The sequence below is a fragment of the Lithobates pipiens genome, unplaced genomic scaffold (assembly GCF_037356315.1).
Source record: "Lithobates pipiens isolate NorthernLeopardFrog02 unplaced genomic scaffold, aLitPip1_a1.2 Scaffold_27, whole genome shotgun sequence".
NCBI lineage: Eukaryota > Metazoa > Chordata > Amphibia > Anura > Ranidae > Lithobates > Lithobates pipiens.
In genome coordinates, this window is record NW_027507788.1 from 7,712,344 (window position 1) to 7,733,222 (window position 20,879).

Sequence of the window (20,879 nt, forward strand, 5' to 3'; positions counted from 1 at the left end):
CCCTCAGAGCTGAGGACGGGACACCCCACCCCCAACTAGTGAAGGACTACAAGTCCCAGCATGAACCCCTCAGAGCTGAGGATGGGACACCCTACCCCCAACGGGCGAAGGACTACAAGTCCCAGCATGAACCCCTCAGAGCTGAGGACGGGATACCCCAACTGGCGAAGGGCTACAAGTCCCAGCATGAACCCCCTCAGAGCTGAGGACAGGACACCCCACCCCCAACCAGTGAAGGGCTACAAGTCCCAGCATGAACCCCCTCAGAGCTGAGGACAGGACACCCCACCCCCAACCAGTGAAGGGCTACAAGTCCCAGCATGAACCCCCTCAGAGCTGAGGACGGGACACCCCACCCCCAACTGGCGAAGGACTACAAGTCCCAGCATGAACCCCCTCAGAGCTGAGGCCAGGACACCCCACCCCCAACTGGTGAAGGACTACAAGTCCCAGCATGAACCCCTCAGAGCTGAGGACGGGATACCCCAACTGGCGAAGGGCTACAAGTCCCAGCATGAACCCCCTCAGAGCTGAGGACAGGACACCCCACCCCCAACCAGTGAAGGGCTACAAGTCCCAGCATGAACCCCCTCAGAGCTGAGGACAGGACACCCCACCCCCAACCAGTGAAGGGCTACAAGTCCCAGCATGAACCCCCTCAGAGCTGAGGACGGGACACCCCACCCCCAACTGGCGAAGGACTACAAGTCCCAGCATGAACCCCTCAGAGCTGAGGACAGGATACCCCACCCCCAACTATTGAAGGACTACAAGTCCCAACATGAACCCCTCAGAGCTGAGGACAGGACAACCCACCCCCAACTAGTGAAGGACCACAAGTCCCAGCATGAACCCCCTCAGAGCTGAGGACAGGACACCCTACCCCCAACTAGTGAAGGAGTACAAGTCCCAGCATGAACCCCCTCAGAGCTGAGGACAGGACACCCCACCCCCAACTAGTGAAGGAGTACAAGTCCCAGCATGAACCCCTTCAGAGCTGAGGACGGGACAACCCACCCCCAACTAGTGAAGGAGTACAAGTGCCAGCATGAACCCCCTCAGAGCTGAGGACGGGACACCCTACCCCCAACTAGTGAAGGAGTACAAGTCCCAGCATGAACCCCCTCAGAGCTGAGGACAGGACACCCCACCCCCAACCTGTGAAGGGCTACAAGTCCCAGAATGAACCCCCTCAGAGCTGAGGGTGGGACACCCTACCCCCAACCAGTGAAGGACTACAAGTCCCAGCATGAACCCCCTCAGAGCTGAGGACGGGACACCCCACCCCCCAACCAGTGAAGGTTTACAAGTCCCAACATGATCCGCTTCAGAGTTGAGGACGGGACAACCTACCCCCCAACTGGCGAAGGACTACAAGTCCCAGCATGAACCCCCTCAGAGCTGAGGACGGGACACCCTACCCCCCAACCAGTAAAGGACTACAAGTCCCAGCATGAACCCCTGAGATCAAACGTTTTCAGTGGTTTGACTAGGACTGCAAATCATATGCTTTTTCTTTTTTTTTTAAAGATACTGTTTTAAACATTTTTGAAGTTTTTTTTCGAGGGTGTGGTGCAAGTAGCTGGTCCTCCTAGGGCGCAAAGGATTCTTATTATTGTAGACTGAAAATATAATTGGAGAACCTAGCTACTGAGGAAAGTGACGTCTTTTTCTAGAAAGGGTTGGAGACCCAATATATTGTTATTGGGGTTGTTGGAATCTCAACACTCAACACTGGAGTTGCTGGTGCCCACTCCGTACTTATGTTCCAGTTTCGGGTAAAATTGGCCTTGAAATGTGAAAAATAATTAAGCCTGAAAAAAAACATTTTTTATTTTTCTTTCAGAACCAACTTGCCCACCAAACAGCCACTATGAGCTCTGTGGGCCCGGCTGTCATACCACCTGCTCCAGCCTGTTCTCTGCTTCAGACTGTGTAAGGTCTTGTACCGAGGGATGCTATTGTGACAACGGCTTCGTCCTCAGTGGAGATACCTGCGTCCCTATCTTTGATTGTGGCTGCGACTACAACAACAGCTACTACCGGAAAGGCCAGGTCTTCTACCCAGCGCAAAAATGCAATGAGCGATGTCAGTGTGGGGAGAATGGACAAGTCCAGTGCGAGGCCGCAGCCTGTGGGCCAAATGAAGAATGCAAAGTGGTCGATGGAGCCGTTGGCTGTCACAACAAGATCACGGGAACTTGTCTTGCCGCTAGCAACAGTCACTTCACCTCCTTCGATGGTGTTAGCTACAGCCTCCGGGGCTCGTGTTCCTATATTCTGACTGATGTCTGCACCACAAACGTGGAGCTCAGAAACTTTTCAGTTATTGCAGAGAGCATTGCTTTCGGGGAAGGTCCGTTTCTTGGAATGCGGGCGTTGAAGGTTGTTGTAGATGACTATGAGATCACCATGAGTAGAGGAGTACAGTGGACAGTAAAGGTGAGTCTTTTATGAAGGTTTGGGCCTAGGTAAAGGGTAGATCCCATGAGGTAGCATATCAATACAGACCCAGTTGTTGAATGAGCTGCCACCAGGCCATGAGGAATGAGGAATAAGCTCCCGCCAGGACATGCCCCAACGCGTTTCACTCTTCCCCTTAGAGTTTAATCTTGCAGATCTTCTTTTTGTAGATACCATTTTTTTTCTTTTAAAAAGAACCTATTATCACAAAAATAAAAGTATAGATATAAAAAAAAAAAAAAATATATATATATATATATATATATATATATATATATATATATAAATGTTTTATTTATTTTTTATATCTATACTTTTATTTTTGTGATAATAGGTTCTTAATCAAGTAAGTATTTCATGAATTCCTATTTTTTCCTATTATTTATACTATATATACAATACAGTGTGTGTATATATATATATATACACACACACACACTGTATTGTATAAATGTATATATAGTATAACTAGTAGGAAAAAAAAATGAGAATTATATTACAGGGATTTTAAGCCTAGTCTATTCAAAAATAAAAAAGGTTTTAGTCCTCTGCCCCCCCATATCATTGTTCTCTTCCCCCCCACAGTAGTTTCACCCCCAAAGCAGTGTCCACAGCCACCCACTGTAATATCCTGTACCCCCCAAAAACAGTGTCTTCTGCCCCTTCTCCCCCCCCTGTAGTGTCCTCTACCCCCCACAGCAGTATCCTCTGCCCCCTACAAAGTGTCCTCCACCCCTTTGCTCCCCGAAAGCAGTGTTTTCTGCCAACCCACCCCTCAAAGCAGTGCTCTCTGTTCATTTCTCATTCCGATTCCCCCCACTGTAGTCCTCTGTCCCTTTTAAATCACTCCCCCTCCCCCCCTCCCCACATTCACACAGTGGTGTGTAGGTACCACTTCCTACCTTCCAGCATGTGTACAGCAGAGTGGAGATCAGGAGACGGCATGGTTCTGGGTGGAAGGTGGGAGCAGGAGCTGTGGGCATTAACATTTCATAACAAGCCGGTGATGGGGTGTTAGGATCCCCTAGCAGCCAATCACTGAGGCAGCTCCCGCCCTCCATCCAGCATTACGCTGCCTCTTGCTCTCCGCTCTGCAGTGAACAAGAACGGCAGGGGCCTGGGAGGGGGGAAAGGAGAGCCATGGTCATGATCCACCAGTTGGTGCCCTGTGGTCATCTGGCAGAGTGCGATTAAAGGCTTGCCAACCCCCCGGTGTACAGGAAAGGGGCCTGTACAGCTGTGCAAGACTGAAGGAAAAGCTGGAGGTCAGATCTAAAGTGGAATTATGGGCAAAATAAAACACCGCATTTGAAAGCGACAACGAAAAAGCCGCTGTGTAAATGCTATCCATAGACTGCGTCATGTTTCAAATTTCGTTTTTTTTAGCTCCATCTTAATTCCTTAATTTTATATTTGTTTGCAAATGTTCCATAAGAAGGTTTTTTTTTTCTGTTAAAATGTTCTAATTTTACAATATCCGAGTTTTCATTTATGAACTTCAGAAGGTTACCATCGCAACATCCATACAGCCACTTTCTCCGCTTCCTTACAGGTCAACGAGGAATATCAGAATCTTCCTCTAGTTCTGAAGGATGGAGAAATCAACATCAACCAAGAAGGGTCTAGCATCGTCATTCAGACCTCCTTCCAGCTGACTGTGCTGTACGACTTGGTTAATTCCATTGAAATTACGGTTCCTGGGGAATACCAGGGGGCCGTGTGCGGTTTATGCGGTAACTTTGATCAGCAGCCCGATGATGACTTCCGCCTGCCGTCTGGTCAGTTGTCCACCAACGCAGAAGAGTTTGGGGCGGCCTGGAGGGCCGACGGGACGGCGAAAGACTGCGGGTGCAAAGACAATTGCCCAAGTTGCGACAATATTAGAGCCGCCATCTTCAGCCGAGATGAGGCCTGTGGCTTGTTGCAGAAGGAAGACGGACCTTTTGCCGAGTGCTATGGTTTGGTGAATGTCACCGGATACTTCAGCCAATGTTTGCTCGATCTGTGTACCAGTGACGGTCAAGCTGAGATTCTATGTGACAGCCTTCAGGCATACGCCACTGCCTGCCTGGCAGCTGGAGCCAAAATTAAGTCCTGGAGAACTCCTACGTTTTGTGGTGAGTGTCGTCGTGTTGTGTTTATTGTGGTATCCCAAGGAATATGCATAACCTGTGCGTCAATAGAAGGCAACACAAATTTTGGTAAGGTATTAACTGAAATTGGTACTGATACTGTGGGAGGTGTAGCTTAGCCACGCTGCATGTGTCTATGGACGCACATAGCCCGGCTCAGGAGTGGGCAGGCTGGTGTGTCCCCATAGCAAATTGCTTGTTATGGGGGCACTCGGAAGAGAGAAAGAGCAGAAGGTGCTGGCAAGGGACCACCAAAGAAGAGAAGGTAAGGCACATCTCTATGCAATATTGTTGCACAGAGCAGACAAGTATATCAAGTTTTTATTTAAAAGAAAATTTGACTTTAATATCACTTGAAGAGCACCTTCATTATACCCCTGCCGTATAGAACTTACAGAGCTTAGTACATTACTACATCAGACTCACATTACCAATGACAAGAAACTATTCTATTTCCCTTCTCCCTCTCACTCTTCCCTCTTCTCACTTTCATTTTCTCTTCTGCTCTCCTCTCTTTCTCACTCCTCTTTTCAATCTATCTCTCCTTCTCTCTCCTGATTTCCTTCTTTCTCTCTCTTCTTCTCTTTCTCATTCTCCTTCACTCTCCTACTCTGCTCTCTCACTCTTCTCTCTCTTTCATTCTCCTACTCACCTTCTCTCCACTTTCTCCTGGTTTCCTTTATCTCTTGCTCTCCTTTTCCTCTCTTTCCTTCCCTAACTCCCATTTTACTCTTCTTCTCCCTCCTGATTGCCTCTCTCGCTTGGTCTTCTTCTCTCTCCATCTTTCTTTCTCTCTCTCTCTCCCTGTCTCTCTCACTTGGTCTCCTTCTCTCTCTCCACCTCTCTCTCTTGGTCTCCTCTCTCCATTTTTCTCTCTCTCTCTCTCACTTGGTCTCCTTCTCTCTCTCTCCGCCTTTCTCTCTCTCTGTCTCTGTCTTCTCTCTCCATCTCTCTCGCTCTCTCTCTCCTTCTCTCTCTCTGTCTTTCTCTCTCTCTCTGTCTCCTTATCTCTATCCGCCTCTCTCTCTCTCTCTCTCTCTCTCTCTCTCTCTGTCTTCTCTCTCCATCTCTCTCTCTCTCCACCTTTCTCTCTCTATCTCTGTCTTCTCTTTCCATCTCTCTCTCTCTATCTCTCTCTCCGTCTCCTTCTCTCTCTCCGCCTTTCTCTCTCTCGATCTCTCTCTCTTGGTCTCCTTCTCTCTCTCCACCTTTCTCTCTCTCTCTGTCTCTGTCTTCTCTCTCCTTCTCTCTCTCCGCCTTTCTCTCTCTTGGTCTCCTTCTCTCTCTCCACATTTCTCTCTCTCTCTGTCTCCTTCTCTCTATCCACCTCTCTCTCTCTCTCTCTCTCTCTCTCTCTCTGTCTTCTCTCTCCATCTCTCCCTCTCCTTCTCTCTCTCCACCTTTCTCTCTCTATCTCACTTGGTCTCCTCTCTCTGTCTTTCCCTCTCTCTCTTGGTCTCCTTATCTCTCTCCACCTTTCTCTCTCTCTCTGTCTTCTCTCTCTATCTCTCTCTCTCTCTGTCTCCTTCTCTCTCTCTCTGTCTTCTCTCTCTCTCTCTCTCTCTCTCTCGGTCTCCTTTTCTCTCTCCACCTTTCTCTCTCTCTCTGATTTTCTCTCCCTCTCTGTCTTCTCTCTCTGTCTTTCTCTTGCTCGCTTCCTCGATCCCTCTCCTTCTCTCACTCTCCTCCCCATTGCTTTCCTTCTCTCTTGCTCCCCTTCTCTCACTCTCTCTCTCTTTCCTTCTCCCTACTTCTTTCCTTCTCGCTTTTTATTTCTTGCTCTTCTTCCCTCTCTTCCTCTCCCCCTCTCTCTCTCTCTCTCTCCTTTTCCCTCTCGCACTCCCTCTCTTTTTCTCTCACTCTATGATGCCGCGTACACACGATCGGAATTCATGTCGGAAAAAGCTCTGATGGTTTTCCCGACAGAATTCCGACGGAATTCGGCTCAAGCTGTCTTACCTACACACGGGTCACACCAAATTCTGATCATTTATAACGCGGGTGACGTACAACACGTACGACGGGACTAGAAAAAAGGAAGTTCAATAGCCAGTAGCCAATAGCTTCCGTCTCGTAGTTGTATCTGAGCATGTGTGATTTTTGGCGTGTCGGAATTGCATACACACGATCGGAATTACCGATAGAAAGTTTTTCCGTCGGGAAAATTGAGAACATGCTATCAATTTTTGGCTGGCGGAAATTCGCACAGCTAAATTCCGATGGAGCGTACACACGGTCGCATTTTCCGATGAAAAGCTCTCATCGGTCTTTTTCTGGCCGGAATTCCGATCGTGTGTATGTGGCATAAGTGTTTTTTTTTTTTTAAAGTTAACTTTTTTTTTTTCCTTTTTTTCAGCCCCGGAATGTCCAGAGAACAGCCACTATGAGCTTTGCACACACACCTGTGACGTCACGTGTGCCGGGGTCACCGTTCCCGGGTCCTGCTCAACGAAATGCTCCGCTGGCTGCCAGTGTGATGAAGGGTATCTGTTTGATCGAGGCCTCTGCGTTTCCATGGACAAATGTGGATGTTTTTACAACGGGCAATCTTACAATGTAAATAATCTTCCTTCTGAAATCTTTTCGGATCATGATTGCATTAAATACAAAAAAATAAATAAATACAAAATGTGATGAATAATGGGAAGAGCTTGATTGAGGGATGGGGGAAACGAAAGGGACATAGTTGGTTGAGCTTACAATGAAGTATCATAATAGTGTTGAAAAGTGCAGACCGGGCATACATGTTACATTTTGGATTTCCCATCTGCCAGAGTTTCTAAACTTTCCACGGTCTACCCAAAAACCAGGGATAAGGCAGTACAACCAGCCCTCCTGTACTGGGCCCGGGTCCCATCAGTTCAAAAGGGGAGCCCAGTCACCTACTGAGCAGGAGGGCTGTACTGAATTATTGTAGACACCAATCCTTTTCTGCCTCCCACGGCAAGTCTGTCAGCTTCTCCATGCAGGGTAGTGGTTCCAGCACATGCACTTCTTTCATCTTCTGTCCGAGCCCCTGTGTGTACCCCTTCCCCCCCCCCCACTGCACCGCTGGCTTCCCTCCTCTCCTGCCAGTAGTTGCTGCGGGCACACCGGGGCACGTTTCAGGATGGAGAGCAGGGGAAGGTGCCAGTAAATATATAATTTATTGACCCCTTTCTTTCCTGAGAGAACACAGTGAGTGATCGGCACCAATCACTTCTCGTGTCCATTCTTTACTAAAGCATAGTAAAGCTTTCGTTTGTGAATGAGCAAGAAGCATCGGGGGGCTTCCAATTCATTCACCTTTGCAACCGTGGCAAAGAAAGGGAATGATCTATGTCCTCGGTCACTTCCGGCCGGTTGGGGGAGGGGTGGAGCCCTGTCGGGTAGGCTGTATGGGGCCCCGTGATTTTTAACAACAGCCCTGTGTGTATGTGTGTATATATATATATATATATATATATATATATATATATATATATATATATATATACATACCTTAATATGGAATCCTAATCTCCCCCCTCTAAGAAGGGTAATGAATGGATAAAGCCACAGCAGACCTCCAGAAATCAGTTTGAACTACAACTCCAACTACAGCCCAGACCTTATATTTAGTTTTGGATGGAGCAGAGTAGGGTTTTCATAGGCATTATCAATATATTTTTATAACTTGTAGTCAGATGCATCAAAATGCACATCTGTATTTTTTTTTTTTTTTTGCTGAAATGTATTTATTTATTTATTTATTTTTGATGGTTAAGGCTCCATGCACACTGAAGCTCAAAAAAGCTATTTCTGGACGCCAGATTGCTGGCAGAAAACGCTGGTTGAAAAACCTGCTTTTAACAGCGTCTTATACTAGCGTTAATGAGCGTTTTACAGCGTTAGCGTTAATGGGCGTTTTTTATAAAAATACACAGAGGACACTCCAAAAATCCCACAATGCATTGAAAAATAGAATGCCGAACACTAATGAACGAGCGTTAATGAGCGTTAATGAGCGTTAATGAGCGTTTGTCGTTTTTTGCCGCTGAAAAACGGCACTTTGAACGCGAATTTCTGGCGTTCAGAAAAAAGCCCATAAACTCCACTGCTCATTAAAGCTGAAAAACGTCCATGTGTGCATGGACACATAGGCTAACATAGAGTGGAGTTTATGGGCTTTTACAAAAAACGCCCAAAACTCCAATAAACTGCAGTTTATCAGCTTCAGTGTGCATGGAGCCTTATTGCTCCGATCAAATAATCAGATTTTTCATAAAAAGTTGAAACAAGGTAACCCCCTCAATACAAAGGGACTTTCGGGCAACTCAATTGTATAAGTTTGTGTTTAAATGTAAAGTTTTATTAATATACATTGCTAAAAAACTTGGTGCATACATCACCATAAAACAAAATATCCAAAAACACGTTTAGATATGACTATAGATAGGGCTGGATGTAGTATGGATGTTCTCCTAGTACTATGGGCATAGTACTAGGAGAACATCCATACTACATACAGCCCTATCTATAGTCATATAGTACTAGGAGAACATCCATACTACGTCCAGCCCTATCTATGGTCATCTAGTACTAGGAGAACATCCATACTACGTCCAGCCCTATCTATAGTCATATAGTACTAGGAGAACATCCATACTACGCCCAGCCCTATCTATAATCATATAGTACTAGGAGAACATCCATACTACGCCCAGCCCTATCTATAGTCATATAGTACTAGGAGAACATCCATACTACACCCATCCCTATCTATAGTTAAATAGTACTAGGAGAACATCCATACTACATCCAGCCCTATCTATAGTCATATAGTACTAGGAGAATATCCATACTACGTCCAGCCCTATCTATAGTCATATAGTACTAGGAGAACATCCATACTACGTACAGCCAGATCTATAGTCATATAGTACTAGGAGAACATCCATACTACACCCAGCCCTATCTATAGTCATATAGTACTAGGAGAACATCCATACTACGTACAGCCCTATCCATAGTCATATAGTACTAGGAGCACATCCATACTACACCCAGCCCTATCTATAGTCATATAGTACTAGGAGAATATCCATACTACGTACAGCCAGATCTATAGTCATATAGTACTAGGAGAACATCCATACTACACCCAGCCCTATCTATAGTCATATAGTACTAGGAGAACATCCATACTACGTCCAGCCCTATCTATGGTCATATAGTACTAGGAGAACATCCATACTACGCCCAGCCCTATCTATAGTCATATAGTACTAGGAGAACATCCATACTACGTCCAGCCCTATCTATAGTCATATAGTACTAGGAGAATATCCATACTACGTACAGCCAGATCTATAGTCATATAGTACTAGGAGAACATCCATACTACACCCAGCCCTATCTATAGTCATATAGTACTAGGAGAACATCCATACTACGTACAGCCCTATCTATAGTCATATAGTACTAGGAGAACATCCATACTACGCCCAGCCCTATCTATAGTCATATAGTACTAGGAGAACATCCATACTACGTCCAGCCCTATCTATAGTCATATAGTACTAGGAGAACATCCATACTACGTCCAGCCCTATCTATAGTCATATAGTACTAGGAGAACATCCATACTACGTCCAGCCCTATCTATAGTCATATAGTACTAGGAGAACATCCATACTACGTCCAGCCCTATCTATAGTCATATAGCACCAGGAAAACATCCATACTACGTACAGCCCTATCTATAGTCATATAGCACTAGGAGAATATCCATACTACGTCCAGCCCTATCTATAGTCATATAGTACTAGGAGAACATCCATACTACGTCCAGCCCTATCTATAGTCATATAGTACTAGGAGAACATCCATACTACGTCCAGCCCTATCTATAGTCATATAGCACCAGGAGAACATCCATACTACATACAGCCCTATCTATAGTCATATAGCACTAGGAGAACATCCATACTATGTACAGATAGATCTATAGTCATATAGTACTAGGAGAACATCCATACTACATACAGCCCTATCTATAGTCATATAGTACTAGGAGAACATCCATACTACATACAGCCCTATCTATAGTCATATAGTACTAGGAGAACATCCATACTACATACAGCCCTATCTATAGTCATATAGCACTAGGAGAACATCCATACTACATACAGCCCTATCTATAGTCATATAGCACTAGGAGAACATCCATACTACATACAGCCCTATCTATAGTCATATAGCACTAGGAGAACATCCATACTATGTACAGCCCTATATAGTCATATAGTACCAGGAGAACATCCATACTACACCCAGCCCTATCTATAGTCATATTTTAATGTGTTTTGGATATATTGTTTTATGGTGATGTAGGCAGTGGCACCAAGTTTTTAGCAATGTATATTAATACAACTTTATATTTAAACACATACTTATACAATTAAGTTGCCCTGAAAGTTTTTTGTCATGGGGGGTACCATGTTTGTTTGGTCCTTAATTCTGGGATGTTGGCAACAATTTAGGTTTACCTGGATGGTATTTTATTTTATGTATAAAAAGTTTAGGCCAGCGTGTGCTTTTCTTATTCTGTATAAACAAGGATTTTTCTATCTTTCCACACAGCTTGGAGACACAATCGTCTCATCCGATTGTCTCCAGCAATGCACCTGTCAGAGCGGCGGCACGGTAGAGTGCAAGGCATCGGGATGCTCGGAGACCCAGTTCTGCGGACTGAGAGAGGGAATTCGAGAATGCATCGATAAACGTGGAACCTGCACACTAAACGCCCAGGGCGGCTTCTTCTCCTACGACTTATTGTCCAACACCGTGGCCCCCGACAACACCTTTGATCTGACCTCCGTGTGTGACCTTGAGGACGAAAGTTGGTTCCGGTTGGTGGCCATTACCCAGAGCTGCAACAATGATGGAAATAGCCAAATCTCTGCCGTTCACGTCTACTTCACCAACTTCTCCCTGGCTTTAACCCACAATGGAAGAGTATGGGTAAGAGTCAAGGAGTAAAGACGGGCTTGGTTAGATTTTCAGAGGGAGGTCAGTCAAAGATTATTGGTAGTAGTCTATTTTGAGAACACATTTTTTTTTTCAAATGCAAGTCAGTACAAATTTTGTACGATACAAGAAACAATTTAAAAGAACATGGAGTATATATACAGGCAACCCCCCCGGGTTACACACAAGATAGGGCCTGTATGTTGTTTGTTCTTATGTTGGTTGGTTTGTAAGTCGGAAACTGGAACATTTTTAAAAAAAATAACTCCAGCCCAAAAAAAATATATCATTTTTAGGTTTTTCAGATAGCTTATGGAAGGGTACTTTTGCATCTTGGTGACTCCTAAAGTGTATGCAAAATTTTGCGATTTAATTAGATTTGAATATCATTACCGTATTTATCGGCGTATAACACGCGCCAGCGTATAACACGCACCCCAAGTTTAGGAGGCAAGTTTAAGGAAAAAACCTTACATTTTAAATGCCCATCAATGTAGCTTTCCACTGTCCCCATGCAGCCCTACACTTTCCCCCTGCAGCCCTACACTGTCCTCTTGCAGCCTTCCACAAAATTGCAGTATGGTTAGTTTTAAATTTACCGCTGCCATCTTCGGCTCCTCCCACCGCGATCTTCGGCTCCTCCGGCCGCAGTCAAGATCTTCGGTTCCTCCCGCTGCTGACCTAGACCGAGCCGAGGGTACTCAGCTACTCGGCTCTGCTCGCAGTAACGCCCCCGTCCCGCCCCCTGTCCTGGCTCCTGTGATGGACACAACACCGGGCCAATGGCGGGACGTAAAGGCTAGGAGGCGGGACTGGGCGTGACCGAGAGTGGAGCCGAGTACACAGTACACTCGGCTCAGCTCGGTAAATGTCGGCGGCGCTCCACAGAGCGCAGATCGGCAGAGGGATCGGCGTATAACACGCACCCATAATTTCCCCCCCCCATTTTAAGGGGAAAAAAGTGTGTGTTATACGCCGATAAATACGATATACAGATTTGTATTATAGTCTTAAAATTACACTACATGGCCTCCCTCCAAATTTTAGGCAATTGCGCTCTTCCAACTTTGTGGCACCAGTTCGGGGAAAGTTCCTTACTGTTCCAGAGTGACTGTGCCCCTGTGCATAAAGCAAGCTCCATAAAGACATGGTTTAACCTGTCTGAAGTGGAGGAACTCGAGTGGCCTACATAAAACCCTGACCAACTATGCTCAATAACTTTGGTAGGACTTGGAACTCAGGTGGCCTACACAGAACCCTGACCTCAACCCTAATGAACATCTTTGGTACGGATTAGAATGTCAATTGTGAGCAAAAGTCTTTTTATGCAGCATCTGACACCGTAAATTCGCAGAGACATTCTTCAAAATCCGTCCCAAGAGAGAGTGGAGGCTGCTAATAGCCACCAAGAGAAGCCAACTCCATATTAATGTTCATGGTTCTGGAATAGGACTGTCCAACAAGCTTGTATAGGTGTGATGGTCAGGTGTCCACAAACATCCGGATGTGCAGAGAGGAGCAAAGAATTCCTATACATTTTAGAAAAGGCAGTTGTTGGCAATCTGATTTAGTTTGGTCTGGTTTAGTTGCTCATAAAATATATAAAAACTCTTATTCCAACACAACTGCTGTTTTCAACAACGCACTGGGTCTTTTGATTACAGGAGAACGGTAGACCAGTTGGCCTTCCGTACACATCTGGCCAAGTGACCATAAATCCCATCCAAGGAGGGGTTGGGTTGACAAGTGGGGAAGATTTCGACTTTACCCTGACCGAGACAGGAGGTCTGACCATTACCGCCAACCAGAAGTTCCTCGGGCGCCTCTGTGGGGTTTGTGGAAACTTTAACAGGAATAACGCGGATGATTCAAAGGATCCCAGTGGGAAGTACATTTCAAGCTTCTCTGAATTTATTGCATCTTGGAGATCCATTGACTTTCTCAGATGGTAAGAATTGCATCACATTTTTCTTAATATTGGACTATAAACTGTGCATTAAAGTAGAAAATGTTCCATCCTAACCATTTCACTTCTGTGTGTAATGGAGGTTCATGTGCTATGACAACACAGCCTTTGGAACATCACTGCTTGGTTATGTATGCCTTAAAAGTAGGTTTGACGGTAGTGTGTTTTTTTTTTATATCTCCTGAAAGTACAGATGCTAGGATGGTGAACCTTGGCACCCCAGATGTTTTGTAACTACATTTCCCATGATGCTCTGGCACTCTGCAGTGTAGTGGAGCATCGTGGGAAATTTAGTCCCAAAACATCTGGGGTGCCAAGGGTCACCATCACTGTGCTAGGGAGGCAAGCCACATGTGTTGTGTATTGCTACAGAGTGTTTTTTATTTTTTTTATTTGGGGAGTGCATGTGATCAGCACAGGGCCAATCAGCACTGTCCAGACAGAGGATCACAGATCCTACATCCTCATAAGACAATAAAAACTCCTCTTACAAGCTTTAATCACTTAAGGACAGGAAGGATTTGCCCCTTAATGACCAGGTCATTTTTTTTCCCCAAGATGGCACTGCATCGTTTTAACGTGCTAATTGCACGGTGGTGCGATGCTGTACCCAAATAAAATTGAGGTCCTTTTTTTTCCCCCCACCTTTGCGGTTATTTTTTGCACTAGAAACAAAACGGCAACAATTTTGGAAAATTTATATATATATATATATATATATATATATATATATATATATATATATATATATAGTTAGGCTATCATTTTTATCAAAAATAATGCAATAAGCATATATTGATTGGTTTTCACCAAAAGTTATAGCATCTACAGAATCAGGGATAGAGTTTTGGCTTTTTTTATTTACTTATTTATTTTTTTAATAGTAAATGGCAGCACTCTGAAATTTTTTAGCAGGACTGCAAAATTGCACTGGACAGATCAGATCATTGACAATTCTACAGCAATCAGAGCTTAAAAAAAAAGTGTGTGTATATATATATAAAAATTCATATAATTATACATACATATATAATAAAAAAAAGGTATAATTATACCATATATATATTTTTAAGCTCTGATTGCTGTAGAATTGTCAATGGTCCGATCTGTCCAGTGCAATTACTGTGTAAATGACTCCTCTCCCGTTATGACAGACACGTCTTCCATTGGGTAGATTTGTTGGCTGGCAACTTTCCATGAGGTCATCTCCCTCACTTTGAAGGGCCATCTTCTCACTTCCTGTTGGGTCTACAGAATAGGAAGTGAAAAGGACAGTGGGGTAGATTTACTAAAACTTGAATGTGTAAAATCTGGTGCAGCCGTGTATGGTAGCCAGTTTCTAACATTAAACAAGCTTTGGCAATAAAAACGTGGAAGCCAATTGGTCTCCGACAGATCAAACCAAGACTGGGGCTTTTAGAAGGGACTGCAGGGTGGCCTCTTGTCTACTATGGGCCCTGGCTTTTGAGGGGGGGGGGGGGCTCCATTCTTGGAAGGTGTGTACCTAGGGGGACATCTGGAATAGCTTTACTTCAGATTCAAGGCCTTGTCTCCCTGAAGTTCGCCAAGTACTGGGAGGACCCAGATACAGATTTGGGGCCTCGATACCCAAATCAGCATCGACAGCTTTAGCGCGCCCCCCCCAGGCTTATGGCGATTAGCATACTGTTTGCTAATGCGATCAAACTCTTACCTGATCTTGTGTGGTGTATATTCTGTGTGAATTTACAATAAAGGGAGTTCCAGTTTGCACCTAAACTAGTGTCATCTAGTTCTTGGGTGCCAAGCTATAATTCCTGGTTCCAGACCGAAGGAAGATGCATCTTAGCAGAAGCACCCAGGCTGGGTGCCAGGCATTCAGTCACAGTTTATGTAGAGCTTAACCAGATTTTGCACTCCAGTTTCATAAATACACTTCAGAATGAGAACTTTTGTCTACCATCATTGTGCCAGGCAACAGTAACAAATCTACATGGCTAGGGGACTTGGCATCAGGCCTCCCAACCACCTTTCACTGCCAAAGTTGTGCCTACATTTGACCTAATTGTCCATTAAACTTCTTTTCACTCGCATGTCTGATTTTTCCACAGCGGCCCATGAGAAGAAGATTTTTAAAGCAAGACTTGAAATGAACTCCAATATATATCTTGACGTTTTTTGTAGCTCTTTGGGGGACTTTAAATATAGATCTCTACACTTTCTGAAATTCAAGGCGTCCAGTGGATTTTTCTAAAATGTAAAAAAATGTTTTTTTATATTAAAGACTGCAAATGAAACGGTGACTTGTCTTGTTAAATACATAAATAACTTTTTTTTTTTCTAAAAACCAAGACAGCCCATGGGGGTGGAATTATTTCTCTTTTCTGGCTAAGGTTGGTCTTGCTTTTGCATACACACATTTCTACCACAGCAAAAAATTCCACCCAAGCAGCTCAGCTAGCTAATCTAGTTTCTTCTGGAGGTAGCACTACCCCTAGGAGGAGCTGCTGAACTGTTGTGCAATTTCTCTGCACACCTCGCTCACCCACAACCATTGACACACCTTGATGTTCCAGCATGATTGTGCCCCTGTGTACAAAATCAGCGCCACATTTTTAATATAATATAAAAAAAATAAAAAATAAAAAATATAAAAATAAAATAAAAAATCTCATGGGTTTGACTAGTTTGGTGTCAAGAAAATGTCCTGCATAGAGCGTTGCCCAACCCTACTGAACACTTTTGGGAGGAGTTTAGCACCGATTGCGAGTGTTTTCATCCAACATAAGTACCCGACCTCACAAATACCATTTTATCCGAGTTGGCACAAATTCCCACAGATACGCCCAAAAATTTGAAAGCTTTCCCAGAAGAGTAGAGGGGGGAAAAAAACCCTCAAGAACAAAACCAACCCTACAATTTGCACCACAGTTTGGGATATCCCAACCCCTACAGGCATGACTGTCATAGGTCTACATATTTGCTTTCATACCACCACCCAACTCCATCCGATACAGCACTTTAATCCTGCCATTAGATGGAGAAACAGAAGAAAAAAAGAAAAGAAAAACTGTTGAAAATGTTTTATTTTTTTGGGGAAGACTCAATTAAAAATGGTTTGACAATTACAGAAGTCTTCACTGAAGTGCAGATATGGATTCCTTCCAAATGTAGAGAGACCTTCATTTACAGCAGAAAAGGGATTGGAATTTCTGAATATCTTCTAGGCTTGTCGTCATTTGCCCCAACAGATTTAGTAATCAAACGATATAACCGTGTGCCCCGGAAAGGCAAATTCAGGCATAGTCTTGTCATTTTCTGCATTACTACAAGGAGAAAAAAAATAAAATGAATAAAAGTTAATGCAAAAAATAAATTAGAATTAAAAAAAAATAATAAGACACATACTTGTGTGAAAAGAATTTAATGTTCTTTAAAACATTGGAAAATGTAAGTGTCGCTCACCAGCTGAGGTCTTGGGCTTTCCAGGCTTCAATGAGCTGCTCGATATTGGCAACCGGCTTGCCAGCTGGTGAACTGAGGTCATCAGAAGCATCGTCATTGAAGTTTCCACATGCCCCACACACCGACTCCGACAGGCCCGCGAACACATGAAGCGAGAGGTTCCCTGCATCGCTCAACTCAATCTTCACGTCCACATCGATCTGGACCAAAATGGAGTTGGCCTTGGCAGAGGCTGAAAGTCTACCGAATGTGATGGGAAACACATCTGAACGTCCATTAACCTAGGAAATGCAAAGAGATGACGACATGTTAATTAGGCCCATTTGAACATCTATACTAAGTGTTTTTTTTTGTTTGTTTTTAAAAAAAACTTACAACCACAAAAAAAAAATTTCAATATCCATTCTCCCATCCTTTGGAACTCCCTACCCCAATCTGTCCGACTGTCCCCTAATCTATCCATCTTTAGACGATCACTGAAAACCCTTCTCTTCAAAGAAGCCTACCCTGCTTCTAACACTGTTTTACTTCCTCCATCAGCTCATCCCTCGACAGCCATTACCTTTTGTATCAATTGACCCTTCCTTTTTAGATTGTAAGCTCCAAACGAGCAGGGCCCTCTGATTCCACTTGTACCAAATTGTAATGCAACGTCTGCCCTCATGTTGTAAAGCGCTGCGCAAACTGTTGGCGCTATACAAAGCCTGAATAATAAATAAATATCACACTTGCCTCCACTGTGCAACTTGTTTTGCACAGAGTGGCCCCTGAACCTGCTCTTCTGGGGTCCCACCCCACACTAGATCTCCCAGGGGGGAGAAGTGGGTTACCTTTGCGGGCGTGATCCCCCGAGTCCAGCATTCGGCATCCATAGAGGCCCAATACAGGACTTGGGCCCCCACATCATTGGATTTGATTGACAGCGGTGGGAGCCAATGGCTGCGCTGCTAAGAGTCGGGAACTCCGGACAGAGAGACAGCGCGTCCCTGTGGGTCAAGTTCTATGGCTCGGGGGGGTTAGATTGTTACTGCCAGGTATTTTTTTTTTATCTTAATGCATAGGTTGCATCAAGGTGAAAAAACACGATCCTTTACACAACCCCTTAAAATTTTTGTTCATGTGCTTTGAATAGCTTGCCAGCAGTTCAACAGCTTGTGGGGGGGGAGAAATTAAAACGAAAATTGTGTGCGTGAAAAAATAAAATAAAAAAAAACACACAAATTTGGATGGAACCAAGCCAACACTATTCACCATAAATTTGGATCAATTTGATATTTTCGAATTGGAATAAGTCATATCCATTGGGAAAATTTAAATCTGGTCAAAAAAACCTGATAAAAACTAAATTTCTTTACAAAAAAACAAAAATTAGTAGCTAAAACAAACCAATCCAAAATGAAGACTCATTCTGCACATCTAAAATTTCAATTCGTAACCTATTCCTCAAAAGGCTGAATGAGGAGGGTAGGTCACCAACTGTAGCAAAAAAATAAAATAAAAAAAAGTGTAGGTTTACCTCAAATATTTAATGATGTTCAACAGGAGATCGGGGAAAAAAATAAAAAACAAAAACATAAGTAGTTAAATAATGGCTTCTATCCGTGTTTTGCACACAGTCGCATGGGACTTACCCAGACTTTCTTGCTCTTAGAGATGGTCATTAGACCTTCAGGAAGGAAGATATGTAGAAGGGCAACGGATGCCGGTGCTCCTGCACAGCTCTGAACGTCGGCTACGACTCTGAACCAGGCTGATGAATTCCGGTTACACAAAGATGTCACCTCTACGGGACCATTCCCAATGGGCCCTCCTGAGAGCCCATCAAATGTGACAAACTTCAGTAGACCGATTGAACATTCAGCCTCTGTCTTGTAGCATCCTCGCACCCCTTCACCAGGTCACAGCGCTCTTTTTCTCTGCACAAAAATGCCGAGCAGGTCACTCCACCAGCTTGGCACTTACATTGTTGAAGGCAATCAGCACTGACAAAGGACTCTCCCTCCTACAAATGAGAAAAAAAAAAAATTGATTTTTCCCCGATTATCAAAAATTTAATAAAATGCTTTTGAAGTAGAAAAAAAAATAAAAAACCCAAACCCACACATCCCTAAAGATGGGAGCTTAGTTTTATAGCACAAAGCTGTATATTCTGCAATATTTACATGTTTGGTAAGCTCATTCAATGAATCCGAGATAACATGCACTCACATAAGAAAGGAGAGAAGAAAGAGGGGGGGGGGGAAGAGAAGAAAGGAGAGAAGAAAGAGGGGGGGGGGGGGGGAAGAGAAGAGAAGAAAGGAGAGAAGAAAGAGGGGGGGGGGAAGAGAAGAGAAGAAAGGAGAGAAGAAAGAGGGGGGGGGGGGGGGGGAAGAGAAGAAAGGAGAGAAGAAAGAGGGGGGGGGGGGGGGGGAAGAGAAGAAAGGAGAGAAGAAAGAGGGGGGGGGGGGGGGAAGAGAAGAAAGGAGAGAAGAAAGAGGGGGGGGGGGGAAGAGAAGAAAGGAGAGAAGAAAGGGGGGGGGGGGGAAGAGAAGAAAGGAGAGAAGAAAGAGGGGGGGGGGGGGGGGGAAGAGAAGAAAGGAGAGAAGAAAGAGGGGGGGGGAAGAGAAGAAAGGAGAGAAGAAAGAGGGGTGGGGGGAAGAGAAGAAAGGAGAGAAGAAAGAGGGGTGGGGGGAAGAGAAGAAAGGAGAGAAGAAAGAGGGGTGGGGGGAAGAGAAGAAAGGAGAGAAGAAAGAGGGGGGGGAAGAGAAGAAAGAGGGGGGGAAAGAGAAGAAAGAGGGGGGGAAAGAGAAGAAAGAGGGGGGGAAGAGAAGAGAAGAAAGGAGAGAAGAAAGAGGGGGGGGGGGGGGAAGAGAAGAAAAAGGAGAAGAAAGAGGGGGGGGGGAGAGAAGAAAGGAGAGAAGAAAGAGGGGGGGGGGGGGGAGAGAAGAAAGGAGAGAGAAAGAGGGGGGGGGGGAAGAGAAGAAAGGAGAGAAGAAAGAGGGGGGGGAAGAGAAGAAAGGAGAGAATAAAGAGGGGGGGGGGGGAGAGAGAAGAAAGGAGAGAAGAAAGAGGGGGGGGGGAAAAAGAGAGAAGAAAAGAAAGAGGGGGGGGAGTGCCACTTATGAACATTTGATTAACATTTTAGACTCCTTCACTCCCTATTCGGGTCATCTATGGTCCCAAAATAACAAAAGGGATTAGATAACTTTCATATTTAGACAAGCTTTAGCCCGGATGCCATCATGTTATGGAATTACTGTGCAGGATGGGAAATTGAACCCCTTAGGACAGGGATCTGCAATTAGCGGACCTCCAGCTGTTGCAAAACTACAACTCCCATCATGCCTCTGGGTGTCATGCTTGTGGCTGTCAGTCTTGCTATGCCTCCTGGGACTTGTAGTTTTGCAACAGCTGGAGGTTCACCAATTGAGTATCCCTGCCTTAGGATGAACATTTTAAAGGGCTGCTCGCTAAACCCCACCACACCCCCCACCCCCTTGCCTGGTTAGATTTAAAAACATAAGGACATGTTGGAAAAAGGTACCTCCACCAGCAATGCGCATCTCCAGCTAGGACTTCCCATTTAAGTGGTCCCAACCTAATCCATCAACATCTCTCAACTCAAAGGAGTCACTTTATTCAATTTACTATTCCACGTTAGATTAGGCTAAAAGGGAAAGTCTTTGTGTAAAAAGTATTACACCATGAAAAAGGTCAAAATTGAACTTACACTTAGATATCTTCCATTGATTACACATCCACATCTGTCCATAGGAACACAGGTGTCGCCGTCCAAGGCGTACCCAGCATCGCATTCACAGCCTTCAAAGCAGCTATCTGTACATTTTGTTGATGCCCAGAGGCTGGCACAAGTTTGTTCACAGGTTCTGGTGCAAAGTTCA

The 20,879-nt window shown here is 44.6% G+C and overlaps 3 protein-coding genes across 3 annotated transcripts in view; 1 reads left to right on the forward strand and 2 right to left on the reverse strand.

The window, feature by feature from the left end:
• Positions 1–15,830, forward strand: part of LOC143933470 (IgGFc-binding protein-like) — an 81,838-nt gene extending 66,008 nt beyond the window's left edge. The window contains exons 17-22 of the mRNA XM_077456375.1: positions 1,847–2,442; positions 4,016–4,580; positions 6,952–7,151; positions 11,202–11,582; positions 13,253–13,536; positions 15,645–15,830. Coding sequence (XP_077312501.1) covers positions 1,847–2,442; positions 4,016–4,580; positions 6,952–7,151; positions 11,202–11,582; positions 13,253–13,536; positions 15,645–15,654 — 2,036 coding nt within the window. The 3' untranslated portion in view covers positions 15,655–15,830. The remainder of the gene's footprint in view (positions 1–1,846; positions 2,443–4,015; positions 4,581–6,951; positions 7,152–11,201; positions 11,583–13,252; positions 13,537–15,644) is intronic.
• A 786-nt stretch (positions 15,831–16,616) lies between these two features.
• LOC143933471 (zonadhesin-like) lies at positions 16,617–20,829 on the reverse strand. Its single transcript, XM_077456376.1, has 4 exons — positions 20,708–20,829; positions 18,630–19,000; positions 16,999–17,279; positions 16,617–16,859 (listed from the first exon to the last, which is right to left on the reverse strand). The coding sequence occupies exons 2-4, from the start codon at positions 18,657–18,659 to the stop codon at positions 16,787–16,789; spliced, it is 384 nt and encodes a 127-aa protein (XP_077312502.1). The 5' UTR covers positions 18,660–19,000; positions 20,708–20,829; the 3' UTR covers positions 16,617–16,786.
• Positions 20,640–20,879, reverse strand: part of LOC143933348 (IgGFc-binding protein-like) — a 93,988-nt gene continuing 93,748 nt past the window's right edge. Inside the window, exon 35 of the mRNA XM_077456213.1 lies at positions 20,640–20,644. Within this exon, the coding sequence (XP_077312339.1) occupies positions 20,640–20,644 (5 nt within the window). The remainder of the gene's footprint in view (positions 20,645–20,879) is intronic.